This window comes from Numenius arquata, chromosome 20 (genome assembly GCF_964106895.1).
Source record: "Numenius arquata chromosome 20, bNumArq3.hap1.1, whole genome shotgun sequence".
Classification (NCBI taxonomy): domain Eukaryota; kingdom Metazoa; phylum Chordata; class Aves; order Charadriiformes; family Scolopacidae; genus Numenius; species Numenius arquata.
Genome location: NC_133595.1, coordinates 4,562,177 through 4,580,726, shown reverse-complemented (window position 1 = coordinate 4,580,726; position 18,550 = coordinate 4,562,177). Strand labels below are relative to the sequence as shown.

Below are 18,550 nucleotides of genomic sequence, written 5' to 3'. Positions count from 1 at the left end.
GTGCAGCAAGCCTCCTCTGCCACAGCTCCCGGCAGTATGCAGCCACAGCCGCGTAGACTTCGCTACGCCACTAGATGGCATCTCTGGAACGTATTACATCTTTATTTAAATTGTAGAAGTTCCTAACAGCGGTAATTTTAAGTGTTAAATATTGCAGATACTCAAACTCCACAGCTTTTGAGCTGTGCATTCCAATAAAATATGCATGAGAAACAACACAGCAAGACAATGATGACCTTGAGAACTCCTCTAGTACAAAGAGAGGCTCCAAGTAGAAAGAAATCAGAAAAATGTGATCTTAGAAACCTGTATGACTAGAAGCATAATTTTTCATTAGTAAGGCTGCTATTAGGAAAGGCCTTACTGTAAGAAATACAGAAGAGTTATTATCAGCAGTGATATTACTTTTCTTATTGCTACTTTCCTACTTCAAATTACTGATGGGAAAACTGGTAATGCTGTACAGAACCTGCTTGAGAATACTTTGGAGATCTTGAGGATGAGAGAAGCTGCTACAGTGACCAAACTGCTTATCCTAATTTTGCTTATATGCTAACCGATTCATGTGCTTTCATAAAATACAAATTAAACATCTTTAAATGCAAGGTGCAAAAAAGAAAGGGAGTACTCACATGTTCTGTAAGGGGGGGCGGGGGGGAGGAAGACACTAAACCTTTATCAAGAAGATATACACTTTAACTTTAAACCTGAAGGACAAGAACAAAACTCGGAAGCACTTGAAGGGTTTTATTCAAAGGTGTTTCAGACCACTTCAGTTATCTTACACTATTGTTTTGATGGTAAAACTTTTTCATCAACAAACCTCTGAGTTTTTTAGTGCAACTGCTGACCATGTGTATTATAACGATTTTAGGGTATGCCACCTGCATGTGAAAGTACTTCACAGATAGGTGAACAAAAACGTGTTGCCTTCTGGATTCTACAATCAAAATAGACAATGGAAAACCAAAAGAACAGCCAGGATTCACAGTCTCTAAAACACTTTCTCGAATGATAATATGAAGAAAAAAGTTTTAAAAAGTTATACAAAATGTATAATCTAAGGAGTCATATCACTGAATGTAGTTTGCTATTACTGTTCCTGAAAGTTGGTCTTCATGACAGACTTATACAGATTACTTTTAAACAGAGCATGTAACACTTCTCCCTGACATCATCAGAAGTACCTTTAAGGTTACTAACTTTAAATGAAAAGCTTTTAAGACAATTTTTTATGTAGTTTCCTAATAATTTTCTTGCTTAGTATTCTGTGCAATGGCTATATAATATGGAATAAACCAACAGTTTAGCATAAGAACAAACCAGCAAGTGAAATCAGGTAAAAGCCTGTGATCTAGATTATGGCCCCAACTCCACTGGAGAAAAAAAAAAACACCATCAAAATGAAACATAAGACAAAAAAATACAACATCAAGCATAATCTAAAAATCAAAGGTAACAATATGCATATGTTGTACAAAAAGACTGGAAATATATATTACGATCCACTTATTTATAAAAGAATTTGTTTCCCATTGTGGGCAACTTGGTTAAATCATCAAAATCATTGGTCTGGTTCAAACACCATTAAATTGATACAGTACATTAAGGAAGATGGATACCGAAACACAAGACCAAATATTGTATCTGCCTCATATATGCCAAAAAAGAAAAATCTGTTTGACTTTATTTATAATTATTTGCAGTCATTATGGAAATACGTCTTAATTCTATCCCTTGTTCATACAGACCAGTTTGCTTCCATCTTAAAAACACCCTGTTGTCATCCTTTTATGGGATTATTTCACTCACTGAGTCAAACTATGCTGTGCTGCACATAGCTGTCTATTAAGATCTTATTACTAGTGACTGTTCATCCTGGGGCAAAAATCTGCTGATGCAACTCCCAATTTTTTGTCCTCTTCCAGAAGAGCAATTTCTCAAAATCCTTTTTTTTTCACCTACATGTATTATAACTGATTGTAGCTGGAAGTGAACATCCAGTCCTCTTAAAGTCAACACAGACCCTGGCTGTTTTTTCCTCCAGCTGGAGTTTCATTGTGAGGGAAAAAAAAAGAGGAGTAAAAGATGAAGAGTTTTCACAGGAATATCATTTTGTGGTACAATGAAAGAACTAGGTGCAGAAAAGTTTGTGTTTTTACAGAAGAAAGGAAAGAAATACTTCAGGTTCAAACTAGGCTTAGAAAGGGCTAAGGCCAGGTACTCACTGGGTGCTTGCTTTTTCCTTTGGGGTGTTATACAGATTGGAATTCCGACTCTACCCCTCTACTCTGCGCTTGTGAAATCCCACCTGGAGTAGTGTGTCCAGCTTTGGAGTCCTCAACACAGGAAGGACATGGATCTGTTGGAACAGGTCCAGCGGATGGCGACGAAGATGGTCAGAGGGATGGAGCACCTCTCCTATGAAGACAGGCTGAGAGAGCTGGGGTTGTTCAGCCTGGAGAAGAGAAGGCTCCGGGGAGACCTCATAGCAGCCTTCCAGTATCTGAAGGGAGCCTACAGGAGAGCCAGAGAGGGACTCTTTGTCAGGAAATGTAGTGACAGGACAAGGGGTAACGGTTTTAAATTGGTAGAAGGGAGATTTAGATTACATACCAGAAAGAAATTCTTTCCTGTGAGGGTGGTGAAGCACTGGAACAGGTTGCCCAGGGAAGTTGTGGATGCCCCATCCCTGGAAGTGTTTAAGGCCAGGCTGGATGGAGCTTTGAGCAACCTGCTCTAGTGGAGGTGTCCCTGCCGATGGCAGAGGGGTTGGAACTCGATGATCTTTAAGGTCCCTTCCAACTCTAACCATTCTATGATTCTATGAATAATTACACAAAAAGCCTGTAGTATCTCGATCACTCGTCACTGAGAGGCAGGCTAACACCCTAAAGGAGCGAAGCTCGAACAGACCCAGTAAAACGGGAAGATTTCAGTAGCCTGACCCCAGCTTGGACCCCGCCGTCTATACCTGAGGGGCTGCTCCGGCGCCTGGGCAAGCGGCGACGCCTCTGCCGGCTGCCACAGCTCCCTCCTTCCCGCCCTTCTCGCCCCCTCATCCCTGAGCTCCCCTCACCTCAGCGTTCCCCTCAGCGCCCCGCTCCCCTCAGAGGCCCCCCTCAGCGTCCCGCTCTCCTCACGACCCCCCTCAGCGCGCGCTCCCACCCCTCACGGCCACCTCCCCTCAGCACCGCCCTCGCGCCCGTTGCCATGGAGCGCGCGCGGGCCGCCCCTCCCGCCCCGCCACGACGTGCCGCCGGGGCCCCGCCCCTGCCCGCCTCCCCGCCGCTCGCCATTGGCCGGCGCGGGGCGGGGGCCCGGCATGCCCGCTTCCCTCCGCGGCGCCGGGCGGCCTCACGTGATCCCGCCCCAAGATGGCGGCCGCTGCCCTCTTGTTTTGATGAATAATCTCTGCGCGGGGCAGGGGCTGCGGCGCGGGCGGGGGCCGGGGCTGAGGGCCGCGGGCGGGCTGGGGCAGCCGGGGGGGCGGTTCCCTCTGGGCTGCGGCGGCAGCTGAGGCGCGGGTGGGGAAGGGGCTGCGGGAAACGGGCCGGGGGCGGCGGCGGGGCCGGCTGCCGGCGGGCGAGGCGCGGTGCGGCGCGGCCGCCCCGGAGATGCCCTTGTGAGGCGGCCCGGGGAGGGGGGTGTCTGAGGCGACAGGAGAGCGCTTCCTCGGAGCTGCCCCTCGGCGGGGCAGAGGAAAGCGCCCTCCCTCCGTTCACCATTAAGAGGAAGGCGATGGAGGAGCTGAGCGCGGATGAGGTGAGTCGGCGGGGCCGGGGCCTGAGGGGGCGGCCGGGCCCCGCGGGGAGAGGGCGCCGGGCTGTGCTGGGCTCTTCTCCTCACCCCGGGGGGGACTTGTGTGTGTGTGTGGAGCGGGGTCGCTGAGGCGCTGGGCCTTCGCCCGGTGTTGGTGTTGGGCGTTTTTCGTGCTGCCCCCGACCTGCCGACCCCCGGCCGGCTGCTGGGGTTGTGTTGCTTGTCTCTTGGTTAATTGTTTATTCTCTGCTTCCATCTGCCAGGTAGTCTTTGTCTGGAGGACGTCTCCTGTCTCTGTGCAACGCTAGGCGTTTTGTTTGTTTTGTGTGTGTGGTTACCAGAACCCAAAACCTTACTTTTTAACATAGTAAACCACTTAAAATCTTGCTTTCTCAGACTCTTAGTTGAGAAGCAAGGGGGATGTGTGTGTGGTCTTACATTTAGTATCATTTCTTCTTGAAACGATTTGAAACAGGCTTGCCAGTTTTCCAATGCTTCTTTTGATTTACTTTTAAAAAAATTATTATTATTCAATCTCTTGTTCTTTCTCTTAAGAGTTATACATGTTATTATTCTGTTCCCTCCCCATGGCAGGGGGGCTTGGAACGAGATGATCTTTAAGGTCCCTTCCAACCTAAACCAGTCTATGACTATGTTGTGATTGACAAACATGGAATAATATGAACTGTTTCTTGTTTCTTCCTTTCTTCTTCTGTTTTTTGTTTGTTTGTTTGTTTTTCTAAATATAGACTACTGTCTTAAGTTCAGCCTGTTTATTGGAGGACTCTCAGATGAATTCTGTTGTGGTAATCATCAGGACGTAGGAAGATTCCTGCTGTCTCAGTGTAATGCCCAAATCATGTACAGCTTCATATCTTCCCTTATCTCTTTAAAATAATATTCTCCTGTTAAAGTGTATTGCTTACATACGTAGTCCACGGTATTGGGCCAGCTGCAGCATAGGCTCATTGCTGTACTTATACTCCAGGGATGATCAAAAGAAGTTATTTTTGTTCTGTGCCATATTTTATGGTGGGATTGTAGAACAAGGTGGCTGCGGTTGTCATTCAGATCTGTATTCCATAAAGATAAGATGTTTTTGATTACGCTGTATATCATGATTTAGCAATCCTACTGTGTTGCAGCAGGAACTAGGAGGAAATACTTCATGCTATTTACTTGATTAAGGTCCTTCCATACTTTATGGAAGTGTTGAGAAAAGGGAGTACAATTCCCATGTTGGGAGAGTGGGACAGGGCACTAATGTTGTAATTGATACCTGCAAAAAGGGATCTCTAATTACCGGTGTATTTCATGAGTACTTTGTTTACATGCAAGTCTTCTGATTGTTAAGCTACATCTGATTATGAGGTGTTTTATGATTGATTTCAGGATTATTTAACCTATGTAAGCTTGTTTGTGTCACTGCTTCAGCAAATTACTGACATCATCAAAACCACTGCATTGTGGAACTGAGACTGCAGAAAATGAGTTCTCCAGCAGGGACTCATCTACCTTTTCTGGCAAAATGTTTGTCTTGAGTGACTCAAGTTTTTCTACGTCTTTCTAGTACAGGTCAAGTAGGATCAAAGCTGACTGGTCTTTTAGGTGATTGCTTGAGACAAACTTAACCTTATATCATTTTAAGAGAGTCACACTGTCACTTTTTATTGTTAATGGTTCCCTCTTTGAAAAGTCAGAGCCAAATCTACTGTAATATTCCTCCCTTTCTCCATTTTACTGTTTCTTGGCGCAGTGGACCCTGGCTCACAGGTGGACTATGTGGAAAAATAGCCTTCTAAAATACACTGTATGTGACTTCGGTCCAATTCAGACTTTTTATCTGGTGATGACTGAAGGTGAAAAAACACTTAACTAAAGTTGAAATTAGTTGCAAGCCTCTTGTAGATTAGGTTATATTCTTACATTGAACCATAATTAAGTATAACAGATGTAACTTAAAAAGAAGAGAGACAGATACAATTGAGGATGGCTTTGGGATTATAGGATATGTTTTAACTTCAAGAAGATATTTTCCACTGCTGTCAGTAGTGTCTGTCACTGAAATATTCTCAGTGTTTACTTTGTTAAAGCACTAGAAGTTGTCATTCACTACAGACCATACTAAAATCTTCAGGAGGGGAGAAAGGAAAATTCCTTTTTAGTGTGTGAATTTTAGCACGAGTGATAGGTAGCACAAGATGAGAATAGGGACTGCGTATCAAAAAGGCAGAATCAAGGCAAATGTGGCATCAAGTGAGAAAGAATGATGTGAACTTAGCATCTTTTAACATTTACGTAATTTCTGAGTATTGTTTTCTGAGTGAAGAACATGACCAGCGTCACCAGAAAATGAAGCATTTCTTAAACCAATTTAACATACTCTAATGAATCCAAGGAAAATAAAGCTATCTGTTCAAATTACCCTTTATTGTACAGGTTTGGAACTCTTCTACAATTGTGGTAGAATACAAAATTTCCTTAGTCTCACTGAGCAGTTGCCACTAAAGCAAATGTTGATACAGAATTATTTTTTTTCAATTGAGAGTGTGTGAGCCTGAGAGACCAGTCTCCCTGGTTGTATCTCTATTGGTCTGCTGCAGAATTAAATTATCAGCTAACCGTCTTTTAACAGGGTGCTATTTTTACATTGTTTGTTTTAGTGTGTCCAGTTAACAGATTTTAAGAAGTCTAGTAGGATCAAAAAATGTATTTCTGAAAACTACTATTCGAAGACATAGTTCAGATGTTTCCAGCAAAAACTGTGCTAATTAAAAAACAATGTGCTTTTTACATTCAACCAATTAGGGTTTTTTATTAACCTTTTTAAACAGTACGTTATGGAGTTGTGTTCTGTAGGGAAGATAGACATCGTTTGTTCTCTAGCCTATGTAATAATTAATACCAAATAACTTGCCACTGTTAGGTAAGGTAATGACGCATCACAGCTTTGCCATATGTCACTGTTGCAAGTACTTATTGCTGACATCAAGGTATTATTGAGGTACCCTAAACTTGGCCAAGAAAATACTTTAAAAAAAACCCCAGCTATGTGTTTCTTCATGCTAATTTGGAGAGTCATTCAGTCTGAAATGAGAAGGGGTCACTTTGAACTCTCGCAATTTGAACATAGGAGATTGGTGTTACGGGAAGGTGACAGGTTGAGGCCTCGTTACTGTGCGAACAAGCTACATCTTCGCGGTCCCTGTGGTGGGCCCTGAGCATAAAGCCCATCTTCCCTCCTCTTGATGCCCTTTAGTCTTCAGGGAACGGAATTCACTGGATAGAATGTGTGCACCAGTTTTATGCTGTATTCTCTAACTTCTCTTTCCGCCTGCACCTTGGCCTTCTTAGCATAATATCTCTGTTTGTCATCTTTTTCTCTCTTACTTAAAGCTTTCTAATAATCAGATTTCTGTGATAATTTTATGTAAATCTAGAGGAATATGACAACTCAGGGTATCTAAGAACAAAATCTGGTCCTTTAACAATTGCTTAATGTACTCTTAGTTGTGAAAGCTGTCTCTTTCAGCGGAAAAAATATTTAATGTTAGTTTGTTCAGCAGTGAGGAAGAAGTATAATTTGCCTGTCATCCTTAAAGGGGCAGGGAAAAAGCTTGCATTAGTTTTAATTGCAATATCTTATCTAAAAGCAGCTTGGTGCCTGGGCAAATCTCTTTGTTCCATGCCCTTTTCCGAATTTTTTTCAGGACACGTTACTGCGTGGGGGATTGGCCCATAAGAGAGATGGGTGGTTGGACAGACGAAGAGTGACAAATACAGGGCAGAAAGTTCGTCTTGGTGTCCTCCTGTTTCAACAGCAATGATTGTGGCTGGGTTTGATGTAACTTTGGCATTGATCTGGCCAAGCACTATAGGTGAAGGAATGCTGGGTGGCACAAGTGACCTCAATTATCTGCTTGAAACTAGGAGATAATGAAGATAGGTTTTGTGCAAATCATACCTTGTGAGGGATATAATCCTGTTTGAGTATATTTGACTGTATTTGAGAATTATTATCTTTGCCGCCTTCTCCTCACGTATTTCCTTCCTAACATCAGATTTGGAGCTGACCAGCAAGAATGAATATGAACGCTTGTAAAAAAAGTTTCAAATCACATTTATTTTTCTTGTTTTTTATATAATTAATCTTCCATTTTTCTCCCGCAGTCACTTCTGCATATATGGGCTGTTTGCGCCTGTTTTTTTTTTTCCACTCCCTTCCTCCTTGCCATTCCTTTATCTGGGAAACATGGTTATAGATCAATTGAATGGTAAGGAAGCAGCTTTGAAAACTTTAATTCAACTCCTTAATTCAAAGAGATTTCAATTTAGCTAGGTGGTTTTAACTGATAATATTTTTGGTACAGCTTTGTGAGCTATGAACATTTCATTTGGATTCAGCAATAGGGAAAACGGCTATGGGGATATGTAGCTGATGTTTTCTCAGGTATGTCTCTGAGGGGTGAGATAGTTCTGTGGTTTTTTTTCAGATAAACAGCTGAAAAATTAGGATTATAAGATACAAGTGGCAAAAAACTAAGATATTGTTAAAAAACTTCTTACTGACCCTAATATGTACAGATTTTAGTTATGGCAAAGCTAAACAATTTATCTATGCAATAAGCTCCCCTGTTTCTCTTGGCGAGGAGGAGGAATTAAGACATTCTACTCATAGCCTTTTTTTTGTCTTAAGAACAAAAAAAGACAATTTATTTTCTAGCTTCCTTCCACGTTCATGTGGTGACACATGTCATGGAGGGAGATATAGTTCCAGACACAGTTTTCCCACAGTTTTTGAAGTCTGATTTAATTTGATCTGTTCTTCTTCCTGCTGGGGTAGGTTTCACAGGCCATTAGATGACTACAGTAACGTAGCGTAGACATTGTCTTGACACAGACTTTTGTTCACTCCTTCCCTTGCTTGGCAGTTCTTTAGGATTATGAGCAGAAATGAAAACCAATACATTGTATGCAGTGCTTGAATATCATCATACAAACAGGGAATAAGATGAATTACTTTTTTTTGCAGGGAGTGGACACCCTCAAATATGATACTTTTATATTGGGCCTATTTTGAGCTGAAAATGTAAACTTTAGGAACAGATCTAAGGCGGCCTGTGATAATAAATGATTTCTTTTCTGTTCTTCATTTATGCTTCAAGTTTCACTTAAAGAACTTACAGATTACGAGTTTTGTAAGTTTTACTTTGTCTATTTATTTCTCATGCATAATATTAGTGTTATGTGGTCGCATGCTAATTTTAATAAGCAGGTTCATAACAGTTTTCTGAAGCCAGATTTTGTCTTGCCGTTAACATACCAAAACTGTTTTTTAAATTCTATGTGGTGGAAGGTCTCTAGGTGGTGCGAGGATGTTATTTACTGTCTGTCTTTACTTCCCAGGATGCTTCTGTCCAGCAGATGCATATTTTTAGTGTTGCAGGTCTGTTTCAGATTAACTTGGACAGCAGTTTTCTTCTATAGCTTACAATTGGATCTTCTTTTTTAGCATGGGTGTTTTTATTAGTATCATGTGGTGTGAAATTAAGGCAAAGGTCGTGTTCATATTGTCCCATATATCAGATTAATGCAGCTTGCTTGCTTCATCAATTGCCAAAATAAATGGGGAGGAGCGTTCCAGGTTTTGAAATTGCTGAGCAGTAAATGTTAAATGTGTCTTGCACAACCGTTTGAGGGACAAACACAGTACTCTCCAGTGCAAATGGTTTTCCAAGGCAGCAAATGCATACTGAAAATCTAAACGCCAAGGGTATTTTAGGATTGTCACGCAGAACAGAGGAACGGCAGCAAGACGCAGCTCCATTTAGCAGGTTATCAAGGAAAGCTTCTGTATTTGCAGTTTCACTGGAGTGAATAAGGCAACCACGGCGGGTGTGTACACATGTACATGGAAACTAACTTGTTCATTTGCTGTTATTTTATCTCCTTTGTGAAGATTCGTCGAAGGCGCCTTGCTCGGTTGGCGGGTGGACCATCTTCCCAGCCAACTACGCCGCTCACGTCACCGCAGAGAGAGACCCCACCGGGACCACCTGTAGTGGCACCAGCCCCGGGGCCATCCCATAGCCTAGGTCTAAATGTCCACAGCATGACCCCAGCTACCTCTCCAATCGGTGCATCAGGTAGGCTGGCACATAAGTCACAAAAATTATTATTATATGTCTGCTGAAAGCTATTATGCAACTCCTTATCTTTAGAACATGAACATTATCACTGGTGTTATTTCTGCCATTACTAAAAATAATTTTCAGAAAGAAACAGTCTTAAATGGTGAATGAAGGTACTTTGCATTTTCATTTTCCAGATAATAAATGGTTAGGTACAATTCCAGGTATCAGTAGACTAATGGCACTCAAAACATGGGTTACCAGAGCTTGAAGTTTGTAATACAGGTTAATACTACAGAAAAGAAAGCCAAATCTGTCAAGGAGACAGGAAAAAAACCTTGTCAGTCTTGCAACACAGTTTTTATTGATTGGTTTCTAGGTACATATTAGCAATCAGTCCCAAGTTCGTTTTTGATCTTTAATTACTAGCATTTGGCACAACTAAAAATAGTAGGCTGTGACTCTGCATTATCAATATAAGAATGAAGTATTTGCTTTCTCCTTTTCGATTATTTTGCCACTTTCACTGTTTACTGGAGTGAATACAAACAGGATATGTACAAATCGTGTTTATTTCAGAAGATACAAACAATACCTGATCTATTGAAGTCAGATAAATTCAGAAAGCATGGGAAATTGGGAGGGTTACTTTGTAGAGAGATGAAGACAATATTCTTATATATGATACTACTTTTGACCTTAAAAAAAAAAAAAAAAACCCAAACAAACCCTGATTTCAAGCTGGATATCTTGGAAATCAAAAGAAATTGGCACAATTTCCAGTATTGTGATCTTTATCTGAAAACTTAAATTGTTTTACATGTTGTGTAACTGAGCTGAGAGGTTCACAAAACCTCTCTCAAAACAAATGTCAAGATTGTTTTAAACAGGTTTTCATTATCATAGAATTACTTAGGTTGGAAAAGACCCTTAAGATCGAGTCCAACCGTTTGATGGCCTTATATTGAGGTGCCATAAACTGCACACGTTGCTCAAGGTGATTTCTAATGATTTGATAGGAACAGTATTTTTGCCGGTGCTTCTTGATGAGCATGCAGAATTCTTTATCTATTTTCCTATTTACTTTTTGAAATTTTGTGTTTTATCCTTTGTTAAGTACAAGCTTAAATCTTGTAATTTAATTACAGTTCTGAAACACCTAGAAGTGGCTCCTTCCTGCTTATTTTGTTGCCTTGTATCCAGAGCAGGACAGAGAATAGCTATCAAAAGCATTTCTGAGGAAAGCTCATTGCAGATGGAATTTAACACTGTGTGTTGTCCTCATGATTATAGACAGCAACCCAGAAGCAAAGGTGACTCTTTTTTTCCTTAAGAGCAGTGCAGAGGTCACTTACTGGGTTGGCCCAGCCTGTGGTTACAGGGCTATTTTAACCCATCTTAGGCCTGACTCTTGCTGAAAGGAGTATTTCTCACTGTCTCTCCCTCCGCTGTCCTTAGTGACCGTGTGGTGAGGTGGATCATGGACTTGATCCAGGTGAAAACTAACCCAGGAAAAATATCATTTATACAACTGTATAAATGATAATGCCAACAGAGCAGGAGGTGTGGAATCGTGTACCTGGAGGTAGAAATATTTGTGTATTGGCAGACAGGTTTATCATGGTTTGAAGTGGTCAGATAGCGAAGGCCTGAGAGACTTCTGGTTGAAGAATTCATCTGTGTGTACTGGAGAGTACCTAATTACACAGACTAGACTGTTTGATGACCAGAACAGAAGCTACCTGGTCAGTTTAATGTTCACCTCCTATAGTGCTATTCCTCGCAGCAGTTTAATAATGCGTTATCTCTCTTGTGCCAGGGTAAGAGATATGGTTAAATTGGGGAACAAATCAGGAAAAAGTGTTCACAACTGATTATCCTGTATTTATTTAGCATAAATGAAGACTCAGCTAATGCTGTGTGGTTTGCAGGAGTTCCTTTGAGCAGTCGACTAAAATGACTGCAGAGGATTTTAATTCATTTGGACATACAGAGAGCAACCCTGGCAGGATAGTGTCCTTCTAAGCACCCATTTTTATAAGGAGTTGTGTCTTATGGTGAGATCAGAATTAACACATCAATTTCGTGGAAAATATGATCACTATTTTAAATGTATTTTTAAAATATTTTGGGGAGCCTAAAAACAAATCACAGCCACGCACACAGGGTGTGTGGTCTTCATAATTTTTGCATGTCTCTCTATGCTGTTGTATTTATTTATTATTTTTTTTAAGGAAAACTGGAGCTTCAGGTGTCGGGTATTTTTTGTATAACTGATCCAGCAAAGTACAAGATGGAAGTAAATTTGGGAAGATCTATTGTGCTAAGGTGGTAGGTAGGACAGTGTGTCTTAAGAGGCCTGTTAATGAGTGCTGGAATATAACTGTTAAAGTACATTTTCCTGGCAGTGGAAGTAAGAGCCCAAGGGGGTGTAGAACCACGCGCTTCTGGTAAGCCATGTTTGCTCTGGTCTCTTTATCCACTGACTTGGGGATGTTTCTTTGGGAAGAGGGAGGAGGTGAGAGGAAGGACTCGTGGAAGACTGCCCCTTTATTATCGGTGATGGACTGAAGGAGAACAAGGCTGTGACTGGGTATCTTAAACCAGCGGTGTGCTGGAATGCCCTGCTGAAATCAGCCTTCCCCAGCCACAGACAGTGTATTTCTGCTGGGTGTTATCTCCAGGGAAGCTGCAGCATTGAAGTTCCACTTTTGAAAGTTGCTTTTATTTAACCTGATTGACCTCAGTGACTTTGCTCAGTTCAGACACTATATGCGATATTTCTATATTCTTCATTTTGTGGAGAAACTGTATGAGGCTTTGGGCATCTGCCTCGTGCAAGGACTTTGTGTCAAAGCTGTAATACGCATCACTAAAATTCCAGGACTGGAGGAAATAGCCTGGAACCCCAAGGAAATGGAGGTTTTCTTGACATCTTCCTGCTTCCTGGGTGAAATCTTCTGCAGACGTTTAATATTAGCATATAGGTGGTTAAGAGAAATCTAACTTTTCTTGGAGGATCTTGGTTCCTATCTCTGTTCTTCTTTACCTAGTGAAAACCGAATGGGCTCAAGAATGTTGTTTGAATGTTGTTTATGAATGAATTAAATATATAAAGCATAGAAGCCTTGAACAAAACTGAGTGAAATTTACATTTAGCAAGTATTTTCTGGTATGTGCAAGTTACATATGTATTTTATGTTGTCCTGCTACACCTTAAAGCGCTTTTACGTGTCTTCAATTCTAGAATATAACTGTTCAGACAATCTGCTTGTTAAATTCTTTTCTGAATATCAGTATAAGTTAATTTTACCTGACACATCTTTTCCACTCTTTATTTGAAGATTTGAGTGTTTTCTGGATACCGACTAATTTTCAGCCTAATATAAGGAGTGAAATGTAAACTGGTTTTATACCCAGGGAAATAAAACAAGAGTTTCAAAGCAGCAGAATGAAACAACTTTTCCTGCCTCCCATGCTGAATATCTAGTTGTTCTTCAGCAAACTGGCTTCTAAATGGGATTTTTCTGCCTTCTGCAGTTTTGTTACTGTAAAAGGAATTGTTTAAAGACCTAAAAAAGTTTTGGGAAGGGTGCTTGAAAGCAAATAGGTTCTATCAAAGAGCATAATCCTGATTTGTTCTGTTTTGCTGCCCCCACCGTTAAATTCAGAATGTGTTGCTGTCATAAGTGTCGGACAGTAGTAGCACTGAAACACAGCCAGTGCTGGATTTCAAAAATAGGTTGTCAGTCTGGTTTTACACTTCTCACCTGAAACCTAATACTGTTTGGGGAATGTCTTGTAAACTGCAGGCAAAAGAACCCAAAGAGTGAAATTGACTGCTGCTTTCTTCTTAAACAGACAAATAATTAGTTTTTTCTGTTCCTTGAAGGAGTCTGTTTACTGATATGTAAATACCTGGTATTGATAAAACTACAGTTGCAGCTTGCAATTAATGCTACTTAATTATAAACCAGGACTTCCAGCAGTGTCACTAGGCACAAATTTTGGGATTAGTCTACACTTGAGAGCCCTCTCCATTTAGATGTTTGTAGAACTCATTCAACTTCCATTGTTATTGCATGTAAGGCTTGTTCTGGATTATTTGGAATTATGCATATAACTTTCCTCCTACCATGCTAGTATCTAACACTTCTCTGAAGAAGAGAAGAACTTCTCTGAATGCAGGTAAGTGTTCCTACACTGCTGCTGCAAGGACAGGTAGAACATGTCATTATCTGTAGTCAAATGTGATTATTATTAACATTTATTTCCTAGTGCGTTACTAAGAATGCTTAAGAGCTGGATTGAAAAACAATATTTCCTCTCCTTTTCCATCAAATAATTGTGTAGTGCCTTCTCTTCTCTGTAGAAGTAATCTTGGTGGTGCCTTTTCTCTAGGAGTAGCCCACCGAAGCCAGAGCAGCGAAGGAGTGAGTTCACTCAGCAGTTCTCCATCTAACAGCCTTGAAACACAATCTCAGTCTCTCTCTCGGTCTCAGAGCATGGATATTGATAGTGTCTCCTGTGAGAAAAGGTAAAAAATAAAAAGCCGGCAAATATTGCACAATGCTAATCATCAAAACCACTTACCCAGGAAAATATTCTGCCATTTCTCACTTCCAGCCGTGTTAATGCAATAGGGTTAAATGCTTGAAAATGACACACTATTTAGACCACTGTAAACTTTTTCTAGTCTGGTTTTAATGAGAATTTGTGACCTAAAGTGATAAAAGACAAAGCATTATCTTAGACATTAAGGGATGAGCATGTCTGGTGGGGATAATTCAGCTATTCCATTTAAAAAAGGAAAGGTTAGGGGATATGATAGCTGCGTAGTTTGTATTGCCTCCTGAAGAAATTTAGTATTATGTTTCTTGAATTCAAAATAAACATAATATGAGAAGCATTTATCAACTAGGGGGTTTAATTGCTGTTTGTGCATATGGCTGTTCTGTTGCTTTGGTTTTTCTCTGCTGTTTCTAGTTAAGGTGACACTCTTTCAGTCAGCATCTTACAGAGGACTGTCTGTGGCTTTCTACGCGTTGATGGGGGGCTTCTTTTATTTCCACTTGCAGTATGTCCCAGGTGGATGTGGATTCAGGAATTGAAAACATGGAGGTTGATGAGAATGATCGCAGAGAGAAAAGGAGTCTGACAGATAAGGTTGGTCTGTTTTATTAGTGGCTTTTCTCTTCCAAACTCTGTTATTGTAACATCGAGCTTCAGGATTCCGTGGGAGACACCTGTCCAGATCATGCAGTTTGGAGTTAACAGTGCTCGGGTTTGGGTTTCAGTTCAGAACAGGAACAAAGGATTTAGGGTGGAGGAGTGATGCAGAATTTTGGCTTGCAGTGAGTTCAGTTATTTCCATATTTTAAGTACGTGCTTTAGAGGGTGGAACTAGTCCTCAGATGTCATCTGTGGAAAATTTCTTCACTGCCTTTCCTCATAAAAACTTGGGAAGGAAAAAAAGTCACTACTTCCAATATCAAAGCTGCATTCTGATCATCTCAAATATGAATTATATTTGAAAACTGTGAAGAAAACATTTTTGTTATATATCCTGCAACAGTAACCTATTAATGCCCAAATCTATTTTTAATATGCAGTAGTCCTGAAGAAATATTTAAGACACTTCTGAAGACTGTTGCAGCTTATTTGTGTAGCGTTTAAAGGTCTGCTAACAAAGTACTGCTTCGAATATTTTGTATGCTGAAGTTACATAGCATTCTATGTAGTAAGATTTTCTTCTTAATGATGTTACAAGAAAATAAATCAGAATATTTAGCTATCAAGGTTTGGTCAGGTGGTAGAACTCTTTAAAGTAGAAAAAGCAAGCAAGCACAAAGCTTTAAATCACTCCTAAAATAGTCCTCTTTGTCATTTGATTTTAAGGCCCATGTGAAATAAAGCCATAAAGAAATGGGACTTCAGTGTAGCGGAGCGAAGTTTCTACAACAGTTCTTGCAGTGCTCATTAGATGTCTTTGTTTATTCCCGCACTGTCAGTAATAAGGTCAGTTGGTGAAAGCCTGGCTTAAAGCCACGTAGCGACATCTCTGCCGCAGAATCCTTCCCCGACGGTTCCGGCAGTGGGACAGCTGGCATTATGCTACTGTGAAGTAAAGAGCTTGGAATCAAGGACAGTGTTGAAGGGGGGGAAACACACGACCAGTGGAAAGTAAAATAAAGCTTTGCAAACTTGGTTCAATTCCGCTTACTCATTTGGAGACACTAGAAAGTGAAGTGGACAGGAGAGAGCACAGTCCTCGTTTATAAGCAAAAACAATTTTCTTGCCTGGTTATCTGCATGCAAAATGATGTCACTAATAGTCTCTTGCTGCATCTTTTCTGCATCTCTTTTGTGTGTTTTTAGGTCTTCTTCCAAATAAATGTTGACGAATATGTCTATATTCCTTTATAAATACAGAATATCTGCCAATAAGAGTTAGTCTGAAGCCGTTTAAAGACCTGCATTTGATAAAATGGTGACTTGACTAATACAATTGCATGTAAGTTGATTGTTATTTTTTATTTTTAACCCCCCTAACCAAGGAACCTCTGTCTGGGTCTGAAGTATCTGAGGAGCAAGCTTTACAGCTGGTCTGTAAGATCTTCAGAGTCTCTTGGAAGGACCGAGACAGAGACGTTATCTTCCTGAATTCACTGTCTGCCCAGTTCAAGCAGAACCCAAAGGAAGGTGGGTATCTGAGCTGTTGTCTTTGTTAGGGATTGTTTCAGTTGAGTGACGTGTTCTCTACTCTTATTTGTAGCTTTTTCTCTCTCCTGCTACAATGCCAGAGCCACCTTCTAGTGGTCTTTGCTTGATTTCAATGTCTGCTCTCAGCAGATGTAGCAGGAAATGGGATCCCCAAAAGGAAGATGGACCGATTGGTCCATACTCCTGCTTTAGTCAATTGCTGTGCTCCTGTTGCTTATATTCTCTGTTGTCAAACTAGTGTCTGATATTGCAGTGTTGCTGGATTTATTATTTCTTCAGAAGCCTTTTACTGGCTTAATGGGTTGTTGTGCATCATAATAGACACTTGGCAGTTAAATTGATAAGCTGAGAGTTCCTGATTATTTTACATAACAAATTATATTTTATGTCAGCTATAAGATATGACCAAATTTAAAATTGTTACTTTATGTGTGGGCATATGTGTGTAGGGTGTGTTTGCATGCATTTTTTTTCCTTTCTTTATGACACAACTTGCCCAACTCAACTGTAGCGGAGAGGAAATTCAGTAGGGACGGACAAGACAACTTTAGTAATCAACAATAGCAACATTAGGTCATCTATGATCTTTTGTTTTTTCCATAAAAGTTATATTTTTATGTAGCTGTAATTGCAGAACCTAGTTAATATAGACAGAGTGATAGTTATAAATGTCAGTCTATTGTTTTTGCCAAAAGCAACACTTAATTCACAGAAGTAAATTACTGTCCTTTTTAGATGAAAGCTCTGATAAAGTTTACATCTCTGACTAATGTGTAGATGAAGACAGTAGGTGAGGACGCTAACTTTCTTCTTTAATTCTTAACAGTGTTTTCAGATTTTAAGGACTTGATTGGGCAGATTTTGATGGAGGTGCTGATGATGTCCACCCAGTCAAGGGATGAAAACCCGTTTGCCAGCCTGACAGCTACATCGCAACCGATTGCTGCAGCTGCCCGCTCTCCCGACAGAAGCCTGATTTTAAACATGGGCTCTAACCCAGGAAGCAGCCCAATGTTCTGTAATGTGGGCTCCTTTGGTTCCAGTTCGTTATCCAGGTGACTTCTGATTATAACTGAATACTCATTTCACTTGAGTATCGATTGGTAGACTAGAAGAGGGAGAGGGGCATAGAAATGTCCCAAGGACAATAAATAGAATACATTTTTAAAGTTCGTCACTTTTTCATGTGAATGTCCCTCCATTTCACCATTTTTGATTACATTGCCACGGCTAGAAGTGTATTCAATAGGTTAAAGCCATGTAGCTGGTTCCTTCTGAGAAGTATCCCTAACTTGCATCAGTGAAGGGTGTGACTCTTAACTTAAAAGCATGTATATTGTGACATTGTTTTATTCAGCGATAGTAAGAAGGAATAATATGTGTGAGCTGCAGAATTGTTGCTGAAGAGTCATCAGAAGGGCAAGGGCTTCTCTTGCTCATTTTATCTTTTTCACCCTTTTTCTGCATATCCTAAATCATTGCTTTTTTTTGTTTGTTTTCTTTTTCCCCTGTAACTGGTTTAGTCTCTATGGGACTAGTCCAGCTCCTACTACCAATTTCACAAGCTATGTACCAATGACTGGTTCATCTCTTACCCCACCAGCCAGTTCAGTTGCCACTACATCTGTGCCTTCCATTACTGTCAGCTCTCACCTCTCAGCAACAAGCTCTTCTTGGATGCAGCCTTCCTCTCCGAGGTACCGGCCGTACACTGTTGCCCATTCTGGAGGCTTTTCAGCTTCTTCCATCCCGCGTTCCTTGAGTATTTCCATCCCATCTAGTTCTCCAAGTCCTCCAGCCGTGGCTGCTAGCCCTCCGGCCGTGCCAGTCATCGCATCCAGACAGAGACCCACAACAATGGGTCCACCTTTGTTTACTGCTTCACCCAGTACCTTGCGCAGGCGTTCTTCTTTACTGAACAGGATTCCTTCTAG

General features: G+C 40.9%; 1 protein-coding gene across 3 annotated transcripts in view; it reads left to right on the top strand.

Moving 5' to 3' along the window:
• The first annotated feature begins 3,564 nt into the window (after positions 1 to 3,564).
• The window catches only part of UBE4B (ubiquitination factor E4B), a 41,344-nt gene continuing 26,358 nt past the window's right edge, over positions 3,565 to 18,550 (top strand). Inside the window, exons 1-7 of one of the 3 annotated variants that reach the window (XM_074161516.1) lie at positions 3,565 to 3,765; positions 9,722 to 9,908; positions 14,295 to 14,430; positions 14,972 to 15,059; positions 16,451 to 16,595; positions 17,443 to 17,671; positions 18,140 to 18,550. In XM_074161516.1, the coding sequence (XP_074017617.1) occupies positions 3,742 to 3,765; positions 9,722 to 9,908; positions 14,295 to 14,430; positions 14,972 to 15,059; positions 16,451 to 16,595; positions 17,443 to 17,671; positions 18,140 to 18,550 (1,220 nt within the window). In that variant the 5' untranslated portion in view covers positions 3,565 to 3,741. The remainder of the gene's footprint in view (positions 3,766 to 9,721; positions 9,909 to 14,294; positions 14,431 to 14,971; positions 15,060 to 16,450; positions 16,596 to 17,442; positions 17,672 to 18,139) is intronic. The other 2 variants (XM_074161517.1, XM_074161518.1) reach the window with 2 other exon arrangements.